This window comes from Argopecten irradians, chromosome 16 (genome assembly GCF_041381155.1).
Source record: "Argopecten irradians isolate NY chromosome 16, Ai_NY, whole genome shotgun sequence".
In the NCBI taxonomy this organism is placed as follows: Eukaryota; Metazoa; Mollusca; class Bivalvia; order Pectinida; family Pectinidae; genus Argopecten; species Argopecten irradians.
Genome location: NC_091149.1, coordinates 9,252,987 through 9,279,535, shown reverse-complemented (window position 1 = coordinate 9,279,535; position 26,549 = coordinate 9,252,987). Strand labels below are relative to the sequence as shown.

Genomic DNA, 26,549 nt, shown 5'->3' with positions numbered 1-26,549 from the left:
AATAACAATGCTGATGTTTGAAGACGTTAATTCCATGGTATGGTAACCGCCGTTTTGAAAACAAATTGTGAACTTCTCAGATCTACCAGTGTGGTTTACATGGAACGTATCTAAAATGATTCTGGAATGGTCCCGATCAAGTTATTTTTGGAGTTATAACCGATCATAGGTCCCCACTATGACATCATATCTTATTGATTTTCTAGTTGTGCAGAAGTTATATGTTCTGGTTTCAAGGACATTAAACAGCTAGTTCAAAAAAAGTTTTGATTTAGCCAATCAAAATTGACGTTTCAAAAAGTTACGTTTTATTTGAATCCAACCAACTACACTTACTACTTTCAACCATAGTTAAGGAGTTCAAAGTGGTAAAGTGCCGCCTAATCATGACACTGAGGGACTCTTTAGATCCAAAAGTCAGTGGTGCGGGTGTATAGACACAGAAAGTGGTCAGCTTCGACATCTGTTGACCAGGCTGTATGTTGGAGCTACGGGATGTGGCTACACGTGCAGCGGAAGGCAATGACAGCAGCACTTTCAACAGTGGAAGAACGCGTCAATGTAAGGAAGGCGTAAGGAAGATGGTTTTTAGCGAGGTCAGGCGGGTAGAGGAGGACAGGAGGAACTCAAAAGCTGTTGAGCTGGGAAAGCAAGGGGCGTGGATGAAGTGGGAATTGTCAAACAAGAAACTATCTTGGTCAGAAGTGTGGAGGAAGGATCAGTACTGGTTAGCTTTCTGTTAAAAGCGGTTTACGACACGCTGCCATCCCCATCAAATCTTCAGGTTAGCGTTGTCAGCTCTCTGGGAGCCAGGGATTAATTTCACATTTTTTGTCAGGTAAATGTTGTCAGATGTCGATGACACAGGGTCGTTACAAATCGTGTCACGATAAGGTCCTACGATAGCTGGCAATTATTGTTGAGGAAGAAAGGAGAAGGAAGCACCCAAAAACAATACCAGGAATTCAGAATATTTATGTAAGACGAGACAGTGGAACGGGAGAAGGCAGCTACAACATCATTACTGGACAGAGGAAAGGGCTGGGGACTCAAAGTGGACCTGGACGGAAGGCTTGTTTTCCCACCAACAGTGAAGACTTCATTACGTCCAGACATTGTTCTGGTATCGAACCAGTCCAGAACTATCATCGTAGTGTAACTCACAGCACCATGGGAGGAAAATTGTGAAGAGGGGCATGAAAGAAAGAGCTTGGAGTATCCGGATCTAATAGCAGACTGCAAAGAAAATGGATAGAAGACATGACTGTTTGCAATCGAGGTTGGACGCAGGGAGTTCCAAGTAAATCAACAAACAAACTCCTGCAACACTTAGGAGTACGGGGAAGGCAATGTGATCAGCCTTGAGGAGAATTGGTGAAGCTGCTAAGAAAAGCATCCTGCTGGTTGTAGCACCGTCGGAGCGACTTGGAATGAAAGTCAAGATCTGTCGAGTAGTGGATTGACCACCACTACTGACCCACCAACTGGATGGTGTCGTGGTTGAAGTTGAAACCTCTTATGATTAGTTGGCGACCACCTGCCAGGAACATGATGCAGCCGTAGATCAGCTGTGAGTCTAATATTGATTGGCTATGTCTAAACTTAAGTATAAGATTGTTTTATCTGGGTCTAGTTCCATGAACTTTCGTTAACTTTGAGGAATACTAGTACCTTAACTTAGAATTCTCCATAGAAAAGCATTACATATAAGATAATGCTTTCTTACGGAACATTTGAAGTTAAAAAATGTTCTTGAAACTGAGATCTGAATACATGAAATATTTGGGGAAGGAAGAGATAGCCAAGTAGAGAATCGGACCTTCCTTCTTTTGACTTTCCTTTTCCTCATTCCATGATGGGCTACAAGTGTACAAGATTCCAGACAGATATCTTGTTGGTTGTGTTTTGTCGTGTGTATATTTCTAATATTATTCCAGAAAATAATACATTGTCATTTTATCTGTTAACACGAGCTTCATGTATCAAGATTCTCAATAGGGGAAAAAATATTTGGAAAAATGTTTTATTCACTGTTTATCATTACAAATTGTTTTTATGATGAACCTTTTGCATTTCTGTAGGAATTACCAGTAAGAAAATAAAAAATGAAAAATATGTACACGTACAATGTATGTTAACAAAATGACAAATTCGTGCATTCTTAATGTTTATTCATACAGAAAATGTAATTTGCACAATCATAAATATAATTCAGCACAACCATTCTATCGTAAATGACAACCGCATAAGTATCATTCTGGTCCATTAAGAGTGACTTCCCTTTGTTACACTGTCGGTACAATCCGTGATCGAGCCTCTCTGATCACCTCATCCTTTTTTCCGAAACTTCACAGAAGTCAGCGAGGTGAGAAGTGACCGATGTGTTCCGATTGTGTGGTAAGAAGTGACCGAGGTGTTCCGATTGACTGTCAGTACCGACGGGACTGTAGTACGGAGTAAAACGAAGATCAAAATGCTAAAATATATACCACCGGTTAGATGAGGAATCCAGAAAATGAGCTGTAGTCATGTCCCATAACTTGACCAACTCCTACATTGGTGTTCTGAATGTAAACATGGTCGCCTTCCTCCAAACTTAATACAGCCGCACAGGTTGCCACGGTGTCCTCATCTCCTTTGTACACATTACAAACACGGTCTGCATTTTTTAACATTACGAAATATACTTCACGTATTTGTTGATTAAAATGAACAGTTGTAGAGAATGAATAAAGACCAGGAACTGGTGCGGTGAATACACCATTTTGTTTGTTGTAGGCATTTCCGACATTGGTCTTGACATTATCAAATATCAATGTTTGATAACCCTCAATGCTGACAAATGGAGTTGCCCAAAGCATGGCATGAAATCCGACCTGGTTTCCTTAAACAGATTGTTCAATTCAATTAGATATGAAATTGTCAAAACCTTAGATCTTTTTCATATAACATAGTGAATTCTGAATATAAAAAAAATGTCAATATGTTAGGCATGCATGCTTATTTATCGATATATTTGTGATGATATATTTGTGAAGTGATTATCAAAACACAAAGTTCCAAAAATATTACACGTATAATCAAATGTGTAATAGTTATTTTACGTTTAAACTTCAACATCTTCCCGGTATATAAAATCTATTAACAATTTTGAGTTGGAATTTAGAAACAACAAAAGGTCACTTACGTGTACATGTATTATTTATGAGCCTATTTTCCTTTTCAAGGTCATTTATCCGTTTCAAAAGAACAGCATTTTCCTTCATGATGGAGCCTGCATTGCAAAATATGTTTGAATATCATCTGAAACATTTTTTTTATTTTAGTTGCCTGTCGTCTTTTTATTCTTTCAATCAAGGCTTTAAATTTGGCTTGATGTTTAAAATGTCCCTATTAATAATTTATACATTTTTATAATTCATTTTAATTAAAGTTATATGAGCCGTAACTGGCCGAAAATTTGGACATGTTATTTTTTCTTCAATTATCTATTTAAAACCATAAGTTTTAATGAATAAAGCTGTGAAAATCATTCAAACGGACAGACAAACATATATAATGCCTTATAAACGTTAGTTAGAATTCATAGGTTATGCACTGTGAAATTTTTGTTTTTATGCCTTATACATGTTTAGATGGAAACATGCCTTCAGAAATCACTTTACAATTACTAATAATACTGTAAAAATGTGCAATGAAATTGTGGACAACAATATGGCTTCATGGTCTGACGGTATGTACTCATTTCACTACACTGAAGATGTTAATATAATGATTTTTGGCAGTATTGCCAAAAATCATTTTCAGCTCTTTTTGTACTTATAAAGTTTAAACCTATACATAAATAGTCATTGAAAATATTGTAATGCTAAAAAGTGCAATTATAACGACTCCACACAAAAAATTATTACTCTCGTTTAACATTACCATTTCATTTAAAATGTAAAGGTGATGGGACATTTAGAGAATAAGTTACCTTAACATACCAATCTGGTCCGTGGACTCAGTAGTTGTACTTCTGGTGTCTGTGACATGCTGTGTATTGACATGTGGACCGTCACCAATTACAAATAAACATATCAGTAAAAACAATAACATTTTGAGTAATGAAATGCCGTTCCTGACTTTTTGAAACGCAAAACTAAACTGCGTAATAGTCAGCAGTTCAGCGTTTTATAGCAAATTTAAACTCTGTTATCAATACATGAAAAAATGCAGATGGCAACTAACCTTTTGTACTTTATTATTATCTTATCATTACATTTCAAGCGTCCTCGACAGTCCAGCGGTTACTATCACTGACGTTATATCCACTCCTGGACTATCTCATAGTAAAACTGAAGGCAATTTGAGCAGGAGAAAAAACTGACCAATCACAGTCTACTGATTCTTCCTTTTAAGATTATAGATTGAGACTTCAAAGCCACGCAGTAAACTACACTGTGCCGTTATTGGTGCAAATCAAAGGACATAATTACCTGTGTCTCAATAACTGCCTCCAGTTTAACTATGATGTAGTCCAGGTATGGATATAATATCAGTGATAGTAACCGGTGGAGTATCGAGAATGCCTTTCAAGCTGCAAGGGTTTTTTCTTGAATTCATAAAATGATACATGCTAACAAACATATAGTTTGGTTAAGTAAAATAATATAAATATCCGATACTCCGAGTTCGCTGAACACACGTTTTTCATATCTGAGGAGAAGTTATCATTGGAAAGTGTTATAGAAAATAAAACCTTAAAATAATTATAACGCTTTGTAATAGTAACCTCTGTGCACCAACAGAGTGCGTTGAAAGAGAAAATCTACGCTGGGCTACTATTAAAGTGTCTTACGTGCATCCTCGATACGCCAGGGGTTACTATCACTATCGTTATATTCATCCCCAAAATATGTCATATCAAAACTAAAGGCAATTAATTTGGTCCTTTTAAATACATCTACAAAATCGAATAAAGTTACACTGTTGTTTTGAAGTTAAGCATCGTTATCTTTGTAATCTTCAACGGAAGTCCCTGCAGGCCTGTGATTGGTGAATCTGTATATATTTCGTGCATATAGGTGAACCCGTGAATTTAGTGAAATGCAAACCCCTGCAAATATTAACAATTAAATACAATGGAAATGTAGTAATCTTTAAATATCAATCCATGTCGCACTCCAAACAAATTTAGTTTTGCGACATTATCATTATCAATACTTTAGGATTAAAACAAAGACGTGATATTTGGCTCTGGAGTATCGATAATGTGTTTATTGATATCATATACAAAATTTTTTAAAAGACTGAAACAATATGAGAAGAAAATTACGAAACCAATGCATTTGATTAAGTCGGAGATAACAGCAGCAATGAAACAAATATGCTAGATCAATGACTTCGTTTTTAACCGGTCGACACATTGATGAGGTCTATAAAATCACGATATTTGCTTGAGATCAATGGCAGATTTATTACCCGAATGAAAAACACAAAATTCGGACACAGCATAAACAGAGTGAATAACAGAGTGAATGTTGCTTAAAAGCATCAGTAGTGTAACCCCAGGGATTGATAATTTCTTTATTTATTGAACATAAGAGCAGATACATTAAAATTTGAACTTGTTTCACTTGAAAATAAAAGAATCTAAAATAACTAATTGCATCCCGTCAATAATCAATAACATTATGCGCTATATGGATATGGCACTGATTGCGCAGACAGCAAAAGCGAAACGAAATCTTTGTTTATGTATTTTTGTATATATATATATATACACGATTAAACATCAATTGTTGTCAAAATGATAAAAATTGTTTATGTTCGGTCATCTCTCAAGCTGACAGAGCATACATTATACTCATCGTTTGAAAAATAATTTGTTTTTAATCGTGTATCTTTACATGTTAATTAACAAAAAAAAGGCAAAAAAAAAAAAAAAAAAAAAAAAAATACATAGTAACTATAGTATAGTAACTTATTTTGCTTTTGGTGCATGCGTAACCAGTAATTAATTTTTCTTTCTGTGCATGGCCTATCAGAACTTCACTCCATATAGGACATAGTGTTACGGAATTTTTTCGGGATGCAATTAATTACTTTTTAATATTTTTATCTTGAAGTCAAATTAGAAGCGAACATTTTTCAATGGTGGTAATGGTGTAAAGTAAGTAACTTTTGTAAAGGAAGAAAAATACTAAACCTATTTTTTTTCTTTTCACATTTTATAGGAATTGAAGCCGAAAATAGCAATCATTTTTAAAGAAAGAAAATGAAACACACTGACCCCAATTCGGATACCGGTTTTAGAAAGATTAATTTTAAAAAAATCTGCCTGGTTCGTCAACAGAACATTTTGCAATGAAGGATTGTGTGTAACTATTATCATTTTCAAAGACAACATTACAACATTAACCTGTTTTGTCAGTTATGCAAACTGTCAACTGATGTTGAAGATATTGAAAATAAAATAAAAAATCAATGGTCACCCCTCAACTGTTACTCACGGTCACTGCATCAATTCGACTTGTCTTTGAGCTAGAGTGAATTCAACCATTCAAGTAAATCGATACCTACATGAAAAGTGTTGGGTGATGATTACCATAAACAAAAGTGAAATATAACGAAAACATTTGTTACAAAACATACATAAAAAGTTCAAAGTCCTTTTTAATATGTTATGAAAGAAGACTGCTACAGGCATTAATTAAACTGCTGTTACATTACAATTTGATCATATCTTTATTAACGAGATCAGATTTGACAACGATATCATCACAACGACCCCGGATAGTTTCATATTTTATTTTCGGTGTTCATTGCCTTTTGACAATAACTTTTGTCACGTGAATGTCTCATTTGAGTATAAAAGGCAACAGCTGATTTCAACATCACTCCTAGCACCTTCTGCCAGCTGTATAAGGTATGTCACTTCATCATATATGAAAATAGGAATTGGATATAAGTTTAACACTGTATTCATATGTAGATATGTTAAGGTGTTAATATCATGAACTTCATAACGGTATGTCTTAAATGAACATATATATTTGCGGCGTGTCTACTTTGAGAGCTTAACTGAATCGGCCAAATTTTGCATCTTGTTATAATTTAGCAATTTTCTTGTATGCTACATTTTGTGTGCAGAAAATGAGCGTTCAGGACAGGAGTAGTTTCGATTAACATGTTGTGCGTTACATTTCGTTGTCGTATATTTTTTTTATTATTGATACATATAAAAATTTCCTATTTAGAAACAGACTTATCTCAACATAAGTATTATTGTTTATTTCATTTTAAAGCTAAATTGTATTTTCAGAATTCATTTGGTTATCATTTACTTGCTTGTTTCTCATTTTTCTCTTTTTTTTTTCTCAGAAAAACAGCGACAGAAATAATGGATTTCGGTTTTCCGCTTGTGTTAGCACTGCTAACACTCCCTGGGGGTAAGAACGCATAGTCTTTCTGTATAGATTGTTTAGTCTATCTCAGTGGTTCTATTGCCAAATATGCACCACTGGGTTTAGTGTGTATGGTGCATATTTCTTTTCAGTGGTTCTATTGCCAAATATGCACCACTGGGTTTAGTGTGTATGGTGCATATTTCTTTTCAGTGGTTCTATTGCCAAATATGCACCACTGGGTTTAGTGTGTATGGTGCATAATTCTGTCATCGTGTTATTTTGGGTTGCGCTTTCGAGATCATTATGACGATCAGTTGAGTTAACACGACTTATTAAGATATTTATGTCAGCAAGTCGACTAACATTACGGGAAGTCGACTTATATTCTGGAAATTTGACGTATCTTATTACGACGAGATCTATGATAGTCATCTTATAAGAAATAACTTATGAATGTGAAATAAATTCCATATCCAATTACCCCGAGTGTGACCTGTTTCTACCACAATGAAATAATATACAAGTCCAAAATAAGAGAGCGTTATTTGCCGACATATGCAAATAAGGTGTAGTGATGTCATCATAAGGCAAAAAAATGTCTGTTTAGGGTTACATTGGAAAAAAAAAATAGGGTCGGTTGGTCGGGAGGGTGATTTTTTCTTTTCTTTTTGTTTAGTGTCTCTCACTCTAAAATGATGCCGGAACCGGAATCTGAGATCGAAATTCCGACTTTTATTTTTTTTTTCGTAGAAAAGTGGGAAAAAAAATTAGGGTTGGGAGTAAAACAAATTAGGGTCGGTCGGGTAACCCTAAACAGACATATTTTTTTTGGCCTAAATAAATATGCACTCATTGATTTTCAAAAATCTGAATAACTTTAAGAATGTGTTGAAAGAATGAATAGAGTGGAATGACATGACGAATTATGGTAAAAATCTATTTAGCTGAAAATTTATTTGATAAGACTTAACTTGATAAATTCTCATCGAAATCCCTGACTTCACCAAGTTTCTTTCAAGTTTTCTCTGATTTTTGTGATCTTTCTTAATAATATGAACATTCCATTTAATTAGCTCTTACTGTTTCTTGGTTGTATGAAGTATGGTCTGTTTTGAAAATGATTTGAAATTCGACAGTATCAACAACATGACAAATATTTTGAGCAAACCAAACCATCTATTCTGTCAAATGTGTTTTATTAAAACTATTAGTAAATAACATTATAAATGGTAATGAAAAAGGATTAAGTCTCATTTATTATGAAAGACTATAGGAAAATCAAAATTAGATTAAAAGATGGATACAACGAGTCTCCTTAACTCATATCTATAATATTAGTTGAAAATATTATTTTAGGCCCCATATGTCCACATATAGTAGCAAGGAAAGAATACCATAAACCGATAATTTTACCGTCAGAAAAGACAAACAAAGGAGTTTTCAATATCTATGTATGTTGTACAGAACAGCCAACTGAATAATTTTACGTAGACCACAGCGTTAAAGTTTTGTAATGAATTATTAAATCAAAAAATTGTTAGTTAGCTTTTGTGTTCTATAGTTGAAGTCTAGGTTCTCATATAATAGCTATGCAGGAATAATTACTTGCCAGAAAACATTTTTACTTTTGAAATTTATAATTGTAATGTATTATTAAAACAAGGGAATATTAGTTAGCTATTGTGTTCTATAGTTGAAGTCTAGGTTCTCATATAATAGCTATCTAGGAATAATTACCTGCCAGAAAACATTTTTACTTTTGAAATTCATAATTAGTCAGCCAATCAGCGGCCGGGTTGAAATTATATCCTGGGTTAAATTTTGTATATTCAAGAGGCCATTTTTCATTTAGTTGGTTGTTCCCTAATTTGTTTCCAGATAGATATATTGATTTGAGGAACACCAATATCTACACTCTGTATGTTGATATTTGAAGTATGGGTACGAATGCTTTCTTTTTAGCGTCATCCACAACCTATAACAGGTATTATCCATGTGGTGCTTTCTTTTTAGCGTTATCCACACCCTATAACAGGTATTATCCATGTGGTGCTTTCTTTTTAGCGTCATCCACAACCTATAACATGTATTATCCATGCGGTGCTTTCTTTTTAGTGTCATCTACAACCTATAACAGGTATTATCCATGTGGGGCTTTCTTTTTAGCGTCATCCACAACCTATAACATGTATTATCCATGCGGTGCTTTCTTTTTAGTGTCATCTACAACCTATAACAGGTATTATCCATGTGGTGCTTTCTTTTAAGCGGCATCCACAACCTATAACAGGTATTATCCATGTGGTGCTTTCTTTTTAGTGGTATCAACAACCTATAACAGGTATTATCCATGTGGTGCTTTCATTTTAGCGGCATCCACAACTTATAACAGGCATTACCCATGTGTTTTTTCTTCTTTTTAGCGTTATCCACAACTTAAAACAGGTATTAATCATGTGGTGCTTTCTTTGTAGTGCTATCAACAACTTATAACAGGTATTATCCATGTGGCTGGTGTACATTGGAGGGCTCCAAATGTGAATGGCTATCAACAACCTCCGTCAAGTGTTCATGTTTTAACAACCACAGTTGCCGTACTTTCGTTTACTACTCTGATCGTAAGTATATTTTTCATACCTAAAAAATACTGTAAACCAAATTCTTTTGAAGTGTAATATATTTTTGAGCAATTCGAAAAAAAAAAAATGAAAAAATTGCTATTTTAATGTCGTTTGGCATGAAAATGCAAAATTCAATCTCCGCAATAAATCTTTTTTTTTCGCGTGCGATTTACTTTCGCGGATTTTGCAAAAATTTATTTCCGCGAATAAATACATGTCATTAATAAATATATATTGAACGAAATATATTTTCATTCTGCGACAATTTTTCTCCTCGAACTTGTTTTGAAACGGAGATCGCGAAATTTCATACTTGCAAAAGAACGTATGTTTACAGTATAGTGTTATGTGAAATTGACCTTTATATACCTTTTTATATAAGTCATTCAATAATATCTCAATGTTATTTGTGAATCTAGTTTCGCGTGTTCATAGAAATATTTGAACTCTTTACGGAATCGTTGATGTATTATGAAATGGAATATTGTTTTTGAAATCGAATACATATCCCATCCTTCATTTTTCTCATATGCGCACATTTTGACATGGTGAACTTACTGCTTTTCATTTTTATTTCAGTTTTATAAATGTATAAATATTGTGATTGAAAATATAAAAAAAACTTAACTAGATTATGTTTAAAACAAAAACACAGAATTAAGATGATAATGCAAGTTAAAAAGTATTTGATATTCAAAAACATATTTTAAGACTCGTTTATGAGTCGCTTCTGTTAACCTTTTGTGCTAGGCATTGTAGCAACAATGTTATCATTTCATTCTTCTTCATTGCCATTGATATGTGTCTTAAGATTCAATTATTTGACATATAAGTATCAGACATGTAAATATGTATACAAAATGGTTGGCCCGTTGTCAGTATAATGTGACAGGATGGAGTGTGTTGCTTGGTGTCTGTGGTAGCATGCTTCAGTGATATATCACTAGTTCCTATCCACTATACAAGAAAAAGAAACAACACGAATGTTCCGCAGTCTTCTGAAAAGACGCAAACCACACTTCATACACTCATACACGCTACATACACATACATTGGAGACTGTCCTTACACGACCCAGGCTGTCACAGTTGCAATATGACGTTAATATAATCCAAATAAATAAAAAAAGAAAAAGAAAACGTTTGGCCCTCTCCGACCCTACAGATTCATCTTGACATAATAGTTATAACTAACGGGTCGGGTATACTAAAGAAGAAGATACGTGATTCAATCGAGAAATACATATTCATAATTATATGCCTATGTGATCACTAGTACATATTAACATGTTAATTGGAGAAGGTTTCATAAGTTATAATTACTTGTGCCTAATTGAATTATTCTTGTACAGACAATGAAATATGTTTAAAGTCATGCAAAAAATGTTACATCATTTGACCTGATACATTATACATTATCCTTCTTTTCTGCCTTCAGCTCAAACCATCTATGTGAACCCCAGTTCACCATGTTCATGTCAAAATGGTGGATTATGCGTGAGCACCTCATCCGGACTATACTGCGCGTGCAAGCCTGGTTTTTCTGGAACATTATGTCAGACCATTGGTATTGCATTATTATTATTTTTTTTGTGCTTAACTGAAAATTGTACAACCTATTGATTTTTATCTTTAACATTTAGTGAAGTGAAAGTAATTTTAATTTTTAGCAACAATTACAGGACAAATAACAAATAAAGTATTTACCAAATTGACACATCGATCGCACCTTGAACTCATACATTTGGATTGTTTTAAAACGTCATTGTGTACTTCAGATCAATCCGTCAATCCATGTGATAATAACCCATGTCAGCACCAAGGCACGTGCTCTTGGGATGGTGAATCCTACACGTGCTCGTGTCCACCGCATTATACTGGCCATAATTGTGAAAAAGGTAAGGGCATCATATATTTTACGAGTATACATCAGAGCTCAAAATGGCAGTATTTCCGAAAATCGTGAAACCTACATCTACAGAAGATTGAAACATGTAAACACAGTCAAACAATGAAACCAAGTTGTGTTCTTCAACTTCATTTCACATTTCACAATGGTATTAGTAATTATATAGGTTTCAATAAATTACAAAATAACAAAATAACATTTCAAAATTTTCGATAATAATGGTACATATAAGTTTTTTATTGTTTACTTTTTTGGTATATTTCTGTTTTTATTTTGAGATTGTTTATTTTTTATTTGTTTATTTATTTAGATATATGTGCCAACTGTGCCACTTATGACACATATAAGTTTTTTTGTTGTTTCTTTTTTCTTTTTCTTTTTCTTTTATTTTTGCTTAATTTGTATTTTGTTTGTTTGTTATTTTTTAGTTTATTTTATATGTTTGATGATTTAGGTGTATGCAACAACGGTGCAGCTTATGGCACTTATAAGTTTTTCATAGTTTTTTTTTTGCTTATTTTTTTCTTAATTTTTATGGCATATATAAGCTTATTTTTTTGTTTACATTTCGTTTACATGTTTAAGTGTATTGATATTTTGTTTATTTATTTGTTTACTTATTTGCTGTTTGTTTACTTATTAATTTAGATATATGTGACAACTGTGCCTCCTATGCGTCCTGTACTTACACTGGAGACTATGAATACACGTGTGATTGTCAATGTAAGAATGGCGGCGTCTGCGATTCAAATGACGGAACCTGTACCTGTTCAGATAGCTACAAGGGGTATCAGTGTGAATACATCGGTAGGTGCACCGATATTCGTAGTATGTGGACCTCCGATAATCCGGATGCCGATAGTCTGGAAAACTCTCAATCCGGACGGAAATATCAGGGAACGGGTTACTATAACGTTATATACTGCCTATGAGGACGAAATTCGGCAGCCCGGAAAATTCAAAATCCGCTTTATCGAGGGTTCACTGTATTGATATTATCTTTTTATTTGTATCTATTTTCAAACTGTGTGACGGAATTCCTTTGAATTATTTATCAGATTTTTCACCCCTTCTGTGAATCATGCTATAACTATGCTTATTGCGTGTTAAATAATGAAAAATTAAAATGAATCTTCGATACTAGTGCTTTTAAGATGCTCAAATGCTATCAAAATTCGCGATACATACACTTGATAGCTTTTTCAAGTTTCACACATATTTCGCGCCAAAATGTCCTTCGCGTAGTTAGCGAAATTTCCCCTTTACAGTATTGCATAGACAATATGATGGTATTTTAATCATTTGAACTGAATTGTAATTATGTTGTTTTTTTAATTTAATTTTAGACAAGTGTGCGAGCAGTCCCTGTCAGAATGGTGGTCATTGCGTTGCCTACTTATATTCTAGCTCATACGTCTGCAAATGCTCATACCAATACACTGGAACGAACTGTGAAAATGGTAAGATACGGTTATTTCTATCATTTTAACATTTTATTAATAGCCAGGTTCATTAAAGGGAACAATATGCATTGCCATCCTCGATACTCCAGGGGTTCCGATCACTTACGATCTCTACAACCCTCGATTATCTCATAGTAAAATTAGAGGCAATAGAACAGAACAGGTAATTAAGTCCTTTGATGTAAATAAAAAGAGCCTTAAAGCGGAACACTATAGTCGACTGGGTGGCTTTGAAGTTGGGCGTCGTTCTCTCTGTAGTCTTCAAAGGAAATCTTTGCTGGACTGTGATTGGTCAAATGTTTTCCACTGAACTGCCTCCAATTTTAAAATAAAATAGTCCAGGGGTGTAGAGATCGAATGTGATAAGAATATCGAGAATGTTTGCAATGTATGTTTACGGTATAAAAAGTATTATCAATTTTTTCTGTTTCTTGTGTGAAAGGGTGATACATAAAAAGACATTTTGAAGGCGTGCAAATTACTCGACCAGAATTGTTTCATCACGCTCCCCTTTTTCTAAACAGTATTTTACAAAAGAGTGTAAATAATATTGACAGGAAATAAATAATATTGAGGGAAGATAAATGAAAGTGAGGGGAGATAAATAATATTGAGGGGAGATAACTGATATCGAGTGGATATATATAATATTGAGGGGAGATAAATAACATTGAAGGGAGATAAATAATATTGAAGGGAGATTGAATTTTGATTGAAAAATGTGTTTCACAGAATACACCAAGGTGCAGAGATGGAGAATCATCTATGTGTTTGGTCTCCATCTTTTAGAAAACTGTTACAGTCGAACACATGTGATGTTTGTGGTATAACTAATATTATAGACAAATGTGATACTTGTGGTGTAGCTAATAATCATAGATATATATGATTTGGGTGGTAAATTTATCATTATAGATATATGTAATATTTGTGGTAAAGCTAACATTGTATACATATATGATGTTTATGACATGGTTTATCATTATAGACATATGTGATGTTTGTGGTATAACTTATCATTATAGAAATATGTGATGTTTGTGCTATAACTCATCATTATAACATATGTAAGATTTTTGTGTTATAACTGATTATAATAGACATGTGTGATGTTTGTGGTATAACTTATCATTATAGACACATGTATTTTTTGTGATAAAACTTATCATTATAGACACATGTATTTTTTGTGATAAAACTTATCATTATAGACACATGTATTTTTTGTGATAAAACTTATCATTATAGACATGTATTTTTTGTGATAAAACTTATCATTATAGACACATGTATTTTTTGTGATAAAACTTATCATTATAGACATATGTGATGATGGTGGTATAACTTATCATTATAGACATATGTGATGTGGTGGTATAACTTAATATTATAGACATATGTGATGTGGTGGTATAACTTGATATTATAGACAAAGGTGATGTTTGTGGTATAGCTATTAACTTATCATTATAGACATATGTGATGTTTGTGGAATAACTTATCATTGTAAACATATGTAAGATTTTTGTGTTATAACTTATCATTATAGACATATGTGATGCCTGTGCTAAACATGCAGAATGCTTCCCCAGCTACTATCCTAGTATGTGTGATTGCAAATGTCAAAATGGAGGAGCATGTAACTATCATAATGGAAAGTGTTCTTGCCCTGAATACTACGTCGGACACCAGTGTGAATTTATTGGTAAGTCTGATGTAAACAAAAAAGTAAAATTAAACAAAAAAGTAAACAAAAAAGTCTACATTCTGTAATACGTCGGTTTTGAGATAGCAAAAGACACAAGTCTTTGACGATTAGTCCCAACGTCAGGTGATTGTGACGTCACAAAAAGCAGGTCAAAATATGACGTTTGGTTTATCGAAGCCGACGTATTGAACTTGTGGTAATATTCCTGAAAGATAAGTTGCTGTATAAAGATTTTAGTTTCTTTCTTCTCAAACATTATTCACGCTTGATTTTGTCGTCCCCTTAATTGAGTAAGTATATTGACATTCCAAAGTCAGTATATCAGTTTAACTAGTTTACTGTTAGTTAATTTTGATCTAACAGTCACGATACGTTTGAAATAATTTCGAGAATGTGATGTATCTTTCAATAATTCATACTTAAAAATTCTTGATAATTTTTTTATTCATAAGGAGTTATTAACAGGACAATATTACTGACCCTAGGCGCCACACAAAAGGCAGCTCCTATCAAAACAAATATATGCCTATATAGTTTTTGCGATGATGCAGTTAATATACATAAAACAATACAATATTTGTAGTGTAAAAAAGTTGATAATTTATAAAACCCAGAAAAAAAACTTTTTTTTTTTTATTCGTGGTTATAATTTTGGGGATCTCATTTTCAAGATTTATATGATTTATATATTTTTCAGTGTTTCGTGAATCAAGTTTCACGGAAAATATACCCACAAAAATAACCGATCTATTGTATTTATTGTGTATATGTATATATATATATATATATAAACTAGTACAACACATTGACTTGGTCGTTTTAGATCCTTGTAAGAGCGATCCTTGTTACAACAGTGGTACATGTACTGTCCAATATGATGGTGATATGCCTGTGGCAGTGTGTAAATGCCAAGTTGGATACTTGGGGGACTTATGTGAGCTTGACGGTGAGGATACAGATCTATCTTCAAGCAATACCTTCAATATTGATTAAGTTATATTTGATAAAGTTCAGCGCTATGTCAGTGATACGAATATATTTTGTTGATTTCTTTGCAATGTCTTGTAAGATAATTTTTGTTGTATATGTAATAAATGAATATTATAAGCTAGGGGGTTTTGCATGATATAATATTTATCAATGTCTAGCTTGATGTTTTATGACATCATCATCATTTTTTTTGTAAAATAGTAATTGTTGCTAGTTCATATTTATATATATATATAAGATATATATATTGATTTGTATGCACTGTTAATACTTAAGGAGAATGCATGCATAGACATGTTATCTGTTGTCAAATTTCGATTGTCATGAACATCTAACAATCAAATGTTCTGAAATAATTTCGAGCATAATATCTTGTAACACCATACTTAATTTAGCTTTTTGGCATTTTTCATAGGGTAAAATCATTAATGTCATACGAAAAAAATACGATATTCTTAATATTTTCCAATTATCTATTGTTATTGTAAATTTATTGATATCTTTCGATCAAGACCCTTGTGAGAGTAATCCATGTCAGTACGATGGTTCATGTACGATTCAATACATTGACGGTAGTCCTGCGGCAGTCTGTAAATGCCCCATAGGATATCTTGGAGATATCTGTGAATTTGTAGGTAAGAATATCAATTCATTTTGAGATAAAAATATGAAACATTTAATGTCCCTTTGTGTTGACTTTAAATTATCAATACACCAACTCGACTGTTGTGATAGGACAACAATATCTCCATTCAAAAATAATTAAGAATCAACTGAATTTTGTTACATACATGCAAGGTCATTTGTATAAGTCTTTACGATCTAGAAAAATCGTTTTCCAAAAAAATAACATTTGTTCTTTTTCATTTAGTATCATCTGGTAAAACAAGATTAAAGTATAGTTTGATTTTATATGAAATATATTTTGCTGTATTAGAAACATAATATCAATATATAGGAATTATTTACGTACAATGAATCTTTACTGAAGTGTAAATGATGTTATACAGCCCTGACAGAATTTCAAAGAATGACTTCAGGCGAATGAAAGGATAACACGAGGTCATTATTTTATGTTCAATTGAGCTGTATAAACTAACTTTGTGATGAAAAAAGAAAATATGTATTGTCCCTTTGTGTTGACTTTAAATTTTCAATACACCAACTCGGCTATTGTGATTGGACCAAGAACATATCATTTCAAAAATCATTAAGATTTAGCTGTAATTTACATACAAGATCATTGGTTTAGTTCGTAACAATCTGATTCCAAAATAAAAAAAATCAGATTTGTTCGTTTTCGTTTAGTATCATCTAATAATAAACTTAGCAAAATTAAAGTATAGTTTGATTGAATATGTAATATATTTTGTTGCAATAGAATCATAATATCCATATATAGGAATTATTTACGTACAAGGAATCTTTGCTGAAGCGTAAATGATGTTATATCGTCCCGACAGAATTTCAAATAATGACCTTGAGCGAATTAAACAATAACACAGGGCTAAGCCTGAGGTAATTATTTAAAATTGTGCATGGTTAATATAACACAATTTAGACCAAATTACAGCTCATTGAAATGTTTGTGATGAGATATGATCAATGTTTTACATAATTTGGCTTCATGGTTAATACTGTATTGATGAAAGATCAGCTCGACTATATCTTCCCATACAGAGCGTTAAAATAATGTGACGTCACAAAGGAAAATCGACTCGGAGGTGATGTCATCTTTGGAATATCAACCCGTTATTTCTGAAAATGGAAACATCTTGTCGATATGTTAAATTATGTTTTCCTCGTTAGAGTGTATTAGTCAATGAGAATTGTGGGAAATAAGAGCTAATATAATATTCTATTGTTATTTAACAACATTGGTTATTTCTGTTTTAGACCCTTGTGTGAGCAACCCATGTCAGTACGATGGTTCGTGTTCCATTCAATACATTGACGGTAGTCCCGTGGCAGTTTGTAAATGTCCTGAAGGCTACCTTGGAGATACTTGTGAATTTGACGGTAAGGATATAAACTAACTTTGTGATGAAAAAAGAAAATATGTATTGTCCCTTTGTGTTGACTTTAGATTTTCAATACATCAACTCGGCTATTGTGATTGGACCAAGAATATATCATTTCAAAAATCATTAAGAATTAGCTGTAATTTATTTACATACATACACGATCATTGGTATAGTTCTTAACAATCTGATTCCATAATTAAAAAAAAAAAATCAGATTTGTTCGTTTTCGTTTAGTATCATCTAATGATATACTTCGCAAAATTAAAGTATAGTTTATTGAAAATGTAATATATTTTGTTGCAATAGAAATATAATATCCATATATAGGAATTATTTACGTACAAGGAATATTTGCTGAAGTGTAAATGATATAATATCGTCCCGACAGAATTTCAAATAATGACCTTGAGCGAATTAAACAATAACAAAGGTAATTATTTGAAATTGTGCATGGTTAGTATAACACAATTTAGACCAAATTACAGGTCATTGAAATGTTTGTGATGAGATATGATCAATGTTTTACATAAATTGGCTTCATGGTTAATACTGTATTGATGAAAGATCAGCTCGACTGTATCTTCCCACACAGAGCGTTAAAATAATGTGACGTCACAAAGGAAATCGACTCGGAGGTGATTTCATCTTTGGAATATCAACCCGTTATTTCTGAAAATGGAAATATCTTGTCGATATGTTAAATTATGTTCTCCTCGTTAGAGTGTATTAGTCAATGAGAATTGTGGGAAATCAGTGCTAATATAATATTCTATTGTTATTTAACAACATTGGTTATTTCTGTTTTAGATCCTTGTGTGAGCAACCCATGTCAGTACGGTGGTTCGTGTTCCATTCAATACATTGACGGTAGTCCTGTGGCAGTTTGTAAATGTCCTGAAGGCTACCTTGGAGATACTTGTGAATTTGACGGTAAGGATATAAACTAACTTTGTGATGAAAAAAGAAAATATGTATTGTCTCTTTGTGTTGACTTTAAATTTTCAATACATCAACTCGGCTATTGTGATTAGACCAAGAAAATATCAGTTCAGAAATCATTGAGAATTAGCTGTAATTTATTTACATACATACTATAGTTCTTACAATCTGATTCAAAAATTAAAAAAAAAAAAAAAAAATCAGATTTGTCCGTTTTCGTTTAGTATCATCCAATGATAGTCTTAGCAAAATTAAAGTATAGTTTGATTTAATACGTAATATATTTTGTTGCAATATAAACATAATATCAATATATAGGAATTATTTACGTATAAGGAATATTTGCTGAAGTGTAAATGATATTATATCGTCCCGACAGAATTTCAAATAATGACCTTGAGCGAATTAAACAATAACAAAGGGCTAAGCCTGAGGTAATTATTTGAAATTGTGCGTGGTTAGTATAACACAATTTAGACCAAATTACAGGTCATTGAAATGTTTGTGATGAGATATGATCAATGTTTTACATAAATTGGCTTCATGGTTAATACTGTATTAATGAAAGATCAGCTGGACTATATCTTCCCACACAGAGCGTTAAAATAATGTGACGTCACAAACGAAAATCGACTCGGAGGTGATGTCATCTTTGGAATATCATCCCGTTATATCTGAAAATGGAAACATCTTGTCGATATGTTAAATTATGTTCTCCTCGTTAGAGTGTATTAGTCAATGAGAATTGTGGGAAATCAGAGCTAATATAATATTCTATTGTTATTTAACAACATTGGTTATTTCTGTTTTAGATCCTTGTGTGAGCAACCCATGTCAGTACGATGGTTCGTGTTCCATTCAATACATTGACGGTAGTCCTGTGGCAGTTTGTAAATGTCCTGAAGGCTACCTTGGAGATACTTGTGAATTTGACGGTAAGGATATAAACTAACTTTGTGATGAAAAAAGAAAATATGTATTGTCTCTTTGTGTTGACTTTAAATTTTCAATACATCAACTCGGCTATTGTGATTAGACCAAGAAAATATCAGTTCAGAAATCATTGAGAATTAGCTGTAATTTATTTACATACATACTATAGTTCTTAACAATCTGATTCAAAAATTAAAAAAAAAAAAAAAAATCAGATTTGTTCGTTTTCGTTTAGTATCATCCAATGATAGTCTTAGCAAAATTAAAGTATAGTTTGATTGAATATGTAATATATTTTGTTGCAATATAAACATAATATCAATATATAGGAATTATTTACGTACAACGAATATTTGCTAAAGTGTAAATGATGTTATATCGTCCCGACAGAATTTCAAATAATGACCTTGAGCGAATTAAACAATAACAAAGGGCTAAGCCTGAGGTAATGATTTGAAATTGTGCATGTTTAGTAAAACACAATTTAGACCAAATTACAGATCATTGAAATGTTTGTTATGAGATAAGATCAATGTTTTACATAAATTGGCTCCATGGTTAATACGTTATTGATAAAAGATCAGCTCGACTATATCTTCCCACACAGAGCGTTAAAATAATGTGACGTCACAAAGGAAACTCGACTCGGAGGTGATGTCATCTTTGGAATATCAACCCGTTATTTCTGAAAATGGAAACATCTTGTCGATATGTTAAATTATGTTCTCCTCGTTAGAGTGTATTAGTCAATGAGAATTGTGGGAAATCAGAGCTAATATAATATTCTATTGTTATTTAACAACATTGGTTATTTCTGTTTTAGATCCTTGTGTGAGCAACCCATGTCAGTACGGTGGTTCGTGTACAATTCAATACATTGACGGTAGTCCTGTGGCTGTTTGTAAATGTCCTGGGGGATACCTTGGGGAGAATTGTGACATTGAGGGTAATAATATTATATTTTATAATCCGATAGTATACTTTCCCGTCCAGAATACTACGAGACCAATATATCACTATTGTGAAAGACTAAAAATGACCAATGTCAAACCTTAGAAAAATGAGTTTTAGATATTAAGCAGGATTTATGCATTATAGACGACATGTTTTGTATTTTTTTTTTATCTTTTTGTGGTTTTTTTTCGCAATGATTTTTTCACTTCCGGTAAACGGTTATTTTATTTGTAACGACAGCAAAATTTTTGAAATTGAAAGAAACGTGAACTTTTGACGTTTCAAAGTCAAATCCTAAGAATTTCGTTAATTTCTACAAAGGCATCCGAACATTTAAAGTGTAAACGAAATATCAACGGAATGGCCTAAAGTAGAGTATGGAAATAAAATAATTACAATGGTCTTTTCGATTTATTTTAGTCTTTGATTTAAAAATGTATGATTTTATATAAAATGTAATTAAGCACAAGAAAACGCTATCGTTAAATTCTATAAATGAAATTTTAATTTGTTATATTTCAGATCCATGTGTGAGCGACCCATGTCAAAATGGCGGATCGTGTACTGTTCAGTATGAAGAAGGATTTCAACCAGGAAGGAAGCGATCGGATAATGGTAAGCATAAGTTTCAGCAAAACCAAAAACAGGAGTCTCACAAGGCTCTAATTTAGGTCCAATGCTCTTCCTTGTCGTCATTAACTATTGAATCAATTATCAAACCATTTAATGACGATGCATCTAAGACCAATCAACAAACCCCACACAACAGCTAGATATCAGTGTAGCCGGGTTCAATTTTGGTCGGGACTCTCAACAAGTATCGTATATTTTTTTCTTTTATTCCAAAGTGCAATTCGATTGGGGCGATCATCAGCTACCACTTAATTCATTCAATAGACCATACCGCTTGTGTTTGGAGGGACCTGGGTTCAGATCCCGGTTTAGCAATTACATTTTCAACTTCCCTGTAGAATATGACACCTCATTATTGTAGAAACGATTCCAGAGAAGGACATCGGTATACCTATTAACACAGTATTGAATATTCATAGGAATATAGACATGCGAGATAAAGACCACAATTAATTCAATAACGTAACTGTCTTTCTGTAAACCTTTGGAAATGTATCTATTCCTTTGTATTCATATGTATTGTATATCATATTGACCTTTTTCGATATTAAATTGCGGTTCATATTAAAGGTGGGACTTTCGTGGCAGTTTGCAAATGCGAAGCTGGTTTCCTTGGAGATTTCTGTGAACTAAATGGTAAGAATGTGCTCATTATAGCTATATATCTGAGCAAACTTATCAACTGTCACTTGTGGGATTTAGTGAAAAGAAAACTTTCTAAAATCCTCAACAGTGATTATATGTCACATGCAAATAATTAAAAATACTCAAAATCATCGTCATATCGTCTAGAAGAACGTTGAAATATCACGTGACGCAATAAAAGGAATGTTGACTCGGAAGTGACGTCACAATAAAGAACAATGTATGTGTTTTTAACATTAAAAACGTCTTTTCGATATAAAGAAATTATCAACCTATATGTGACATTGTACTATTCAATGACAAGTGTGGAAAATCAGAGCATATTTTATATTAATTTTCTAATATTCCATTCCAGATCCTTGTGCGAGTGACCCATGTTATTACGGTGGATCGTGTTCCATTCAATACATTGACGAGAATGCTGTGGCAGTTTGTAAATGCCCTGAAGGATACCTTGGATCTTATTGTGAACTTGCCGGTAAGAATATTGATATTTTACATAAACGGGCAGACAGACATAGTTTTTATTTCTTTAACATTGTGATTGTATGTCTTATATGTTAAGAATATGCCATATTGGTATAGTTCTTAACAATCTGATTCAAAAATTAGAAGAAAAAAAAATCAGATTTGTTCGTTTTCATTTAGTATCATCCATTGATAGTCTTAGCAAAATTGAAGTATAGTTTGATTGAATATGTAATATATTTTGTTGCAATATAAACATAATATCAATATATAGGAATTATTTACGTACAAGGAATACTTGCTAAAGTGTAAATGATGTTATATCGTCCCGACAGAATTTCAAATAATGACCTTGAGCCAATTAAACAATAACAAAGGGCTAAGCCTGAGGTAATGATTTGAAATTGTGCATGGTTAGTAAAACACAATTTAGACCAAATTACAGGTCATTGAAATGTTTGTTATGAGATATGATCAATGTTTTACATAAATTGGCTTCATGGTTAATACTGTATTGATGAAAGATCAGCTCGACTATATCTTCCCATACAGAGCGTTAAAATAATGTGACGTCACAAAGGAAAATCGACTCGGAGGTGATGTCATCTTTGAATTATCAATCCGTTGTTTCTGAAAATGGAAACATCTTGTCGATATGTTAAATTATGTTCTCCTCGTTAGAGTGTAATAGTCAATGAGAATTGTGGGAAATCAGAGCTAACATAATATTCTATTGTTATTTAACAACATTGGTTATTTCTGTTTTAGATCCTTGTGTGAGCAACCCATGTCAGTACGGTGGTTCGTGTACAATTCAATACATTGATGGTAGTCCTGTGGCTGTTTGTAAATGTCCTGAAGGATACCTTGGAGATACTTGTGAATTTGACGGTAAGGATATAAACTAACTTTGTGATGAAAAAAGAAAATATGTATTGTCCCTTTGTGTTGAGTTTAAATTTTCAATACATCAACTCAGCTATTGTGATTGGACCAAGAATATATCATTTCAAAAATCATTAAGAATTAGCTGTAATTTATTTACATACATACACGATCAATGGTATAGTTCTTAACAATCTGATTCCAAAATTAAAAAAAAAAAAAAAAAAAAAAATCAGATTTGTTCGTTTTCGTTTACTATCATCCAATGATACACTTAGCAAAATTAAAGTATAGTTTGATTGAATATGTAATATATTTTGTTGCAATATAAACATAATATCAATATATAGGAATTATTTACGTACAAGGAATCTTTGCTGAAGTGTAAATGATGTTATATCGTCCCGACAGAATTTCAAATAATGACCTTGAGCGAATTAAACAATAACAAAGGGCTAAGCCTAAGGTAATGATTTGAAATTGTGCATGGTTAGTATAACACAATTTAGACCAAATTACAGGTCATTGAAATGTTTGTTATGAGATATGATCAATGTTTTACATAAATTGGCTTCATGGTTAATACTGTAGTAATGAAAGATCAGCTGGACTATATCTTCCCACACAGAGCGTTAAAATAATGTGACGTCACAAAGGAATTTCGAATCGGAGGTGATGTCATCTTTGGAATATCAACCCGTTATTTCTGAAAATTGAAACATCTTGTCGATATGTTATATTATGTTCTCCTCGTGAGAGTGTATTAGTCAATGAGAATTGTGGGAAATCAGAGCTAATATAATATTCTATTGTTATTTAACAACATTGGTTATTTCTGTTTTAGATCCTTGTGTGAGCAACCCATGTCAGTACGGTGGTTCGTGTTCCATTCAATACATTGATGGTAGTCCTGTGGCTGTTTGTAAATGTCCTGGGGGATACCTTGGAGACAATTGTGACATTGACGGTAATAATATTATATTCTATAATCTAATAGTTTCATTCCCCCTTTCAGAATATAATGTAATCGATATATCACTACTGTAAAGGAGTAAAAATGAATAATGTCAAACATGAGATAAGTGTTATCTAGGACAGATACGGCCTAATATATGAAATTCAGAAATTAAACAACATTTAATTATCACATACGATTTTACAGTATAACGCTATATAAAAGAAATGGCACAATGTAGATTATGGAAATAAAGAATTACAAAGGTATTTTTGATTTAAATTTAGTCATTGATTAAACAAATGGTAATATCCTATATACAATGTGATTTTGCACAATGAAGCACCATCTTTCATTTCTATTAATGAAAAAGAATTGGTTCTATTTCAGATCCATGTGTTAGCAATCCTTGTGAAAATGGTGGATCATGTACTATTCAGTTTGAGGAAGGCACTGGTAAGCATTACGTTACGCGAAAAGTAAATGAAGGAGTCCCACAAGGGTCTAGTTTAGGTTCAATTTTATTCCTAGTCAATTGAAACAATTATCAAATAGTTTAATGAGGATGCATCTTAGTAGATCCAATGCAAAGAAAATTTATCCCAAGCTTATTCCGATGTCTGAATTAGCTTAAAAATACCTCCTGAAATTTAAGTCTTGAAACATTTTAATTAATCATCCTAGAAAGGAACGAACCGATGATAAGAAAATATTATTTAGAGTAAATTCATTAAAAGGATTTATTTTGGCATTTTATAATGTATTGTTATAAGCATCTACTTAATTACATGTATATTGATTTAGAAATTTCAACAAAATGAAAAATAAACAAAGAAAAAACAAAAACAAAAGGACCTGAGGGTCCCTTCATTTTTAGTTTCTAACTTCAAAATCCCAAATATATTGAGATAAGATAATTCAACATATATTTTCCTTTTTCTCGTGTACACGTTAGCTCAGGAGACGTCGACCTGTTCCAATCTATTCCGATCAGTACAAATATCGGAAACGGAAATGTTCATTATTTCCTTAGGATTTCGTTAATTTCTTCAAAGCACCGGGATGTTCGATTTGCAACAATGTATAACATCGTACAACATTTTATCCTTTGAAAAGTGGGCTACTGATTGATGGTGATCATGGCTTTTTCATACATATATCTTTATACATTTATTACATTTTGTCTCGTTTCTATTTAAAGAAGACCATCACTACAAGTTATTTGCTCTTGTCATTATTGCGTCGTATTTTTCTGAGCACAACATCATACTACTACACAAAAGACATGACGTCATTTTCGCGCACAAACGAATAACGTAAAAATCAAAATATTTTCACTCTCAATATTGCTTTCCTATTTCGATTTTCGATATTTTCGCTGGAGTATATCGCTTTAATCTTCACCGTAAAACCTTATATTTCGCTACGAAAATATGTAATAAAATGAAATATTTATTTTAAACAGGTGACAATCTTGTTGTTTTCTGTGAGCATAAACAGTCTTATTAGAATGCCCGACTGGATAAGTAATCAATATAAAGGAGGCATTTTATGGTAGAGAGAAGACAAAATTTTTTTCCTAATAAAGTCCTAAAACAGGTTTTTATTAATAATTCAATTATTTCATATTTCATATAGACCTATCAAATGCCTAAGAATAGTAAAACAAACTCACATATGGACAGTATTTCCATGGAAATTTAATTTAAAATGACAAAATTAATCACTGCTCACCATGTGTCATCTTTTTTGTTATTCTTAAAGTATGATTTAATTATGAAAAATTTCATGTAACAAAATGCAGCGATTATCTAGAGAAGACCGTTTCCAGTGTGTTTTTTACCATCGCAACGGTGTACCGGCGGCACAAACTGTAAGGATACTTGGAACTAGCAGGTAAGTGATCATAGTTTACCTTGAAACCTTTGATGATTTTGCAATTCATTATTTGGTATGCAGTTTAAAGTTTGACCATTTCTCTTTTGTTACAGACAGAACGTGCACAGGGCTATTAAAAGATTCCAAGAAACGG

General features: G+C 32.5%; 1 protein-coding gene across 1 annotated transcript; it reads right to left on the bottom strand.

The window, feature by feature from the left end:
• Positions 1 to 2,154: 2,154 nt before the first annotated feature.
• On the bottom strand, positions 2,155 to 4,136 carry LOC138310696 (complement C1q tumor necrosis factor-related protein 3-like). Its single transcript, XM_069252026.1, has 3 exons — positions 3,987 to 4,136; positions 3,188 to 3,274; positions 2,155 to 2,884 (listed from the first exon to the last, which is right to left on the bottom strand). Exons 1-3 carry the CDS (start codon positions 4,096 to 4,098, stop codon positions 2,496 to 2,498), a joined length of 588 nt encoding a protein of 195 aa, XP_069108127.1. The 5' UTR covers positions 4,099 to 4,136; the 3' UTR covers positions 2,155 to 2,495.
• Positions 4,137 to 26,549: the final 22,413 nt, after the last annotated feature.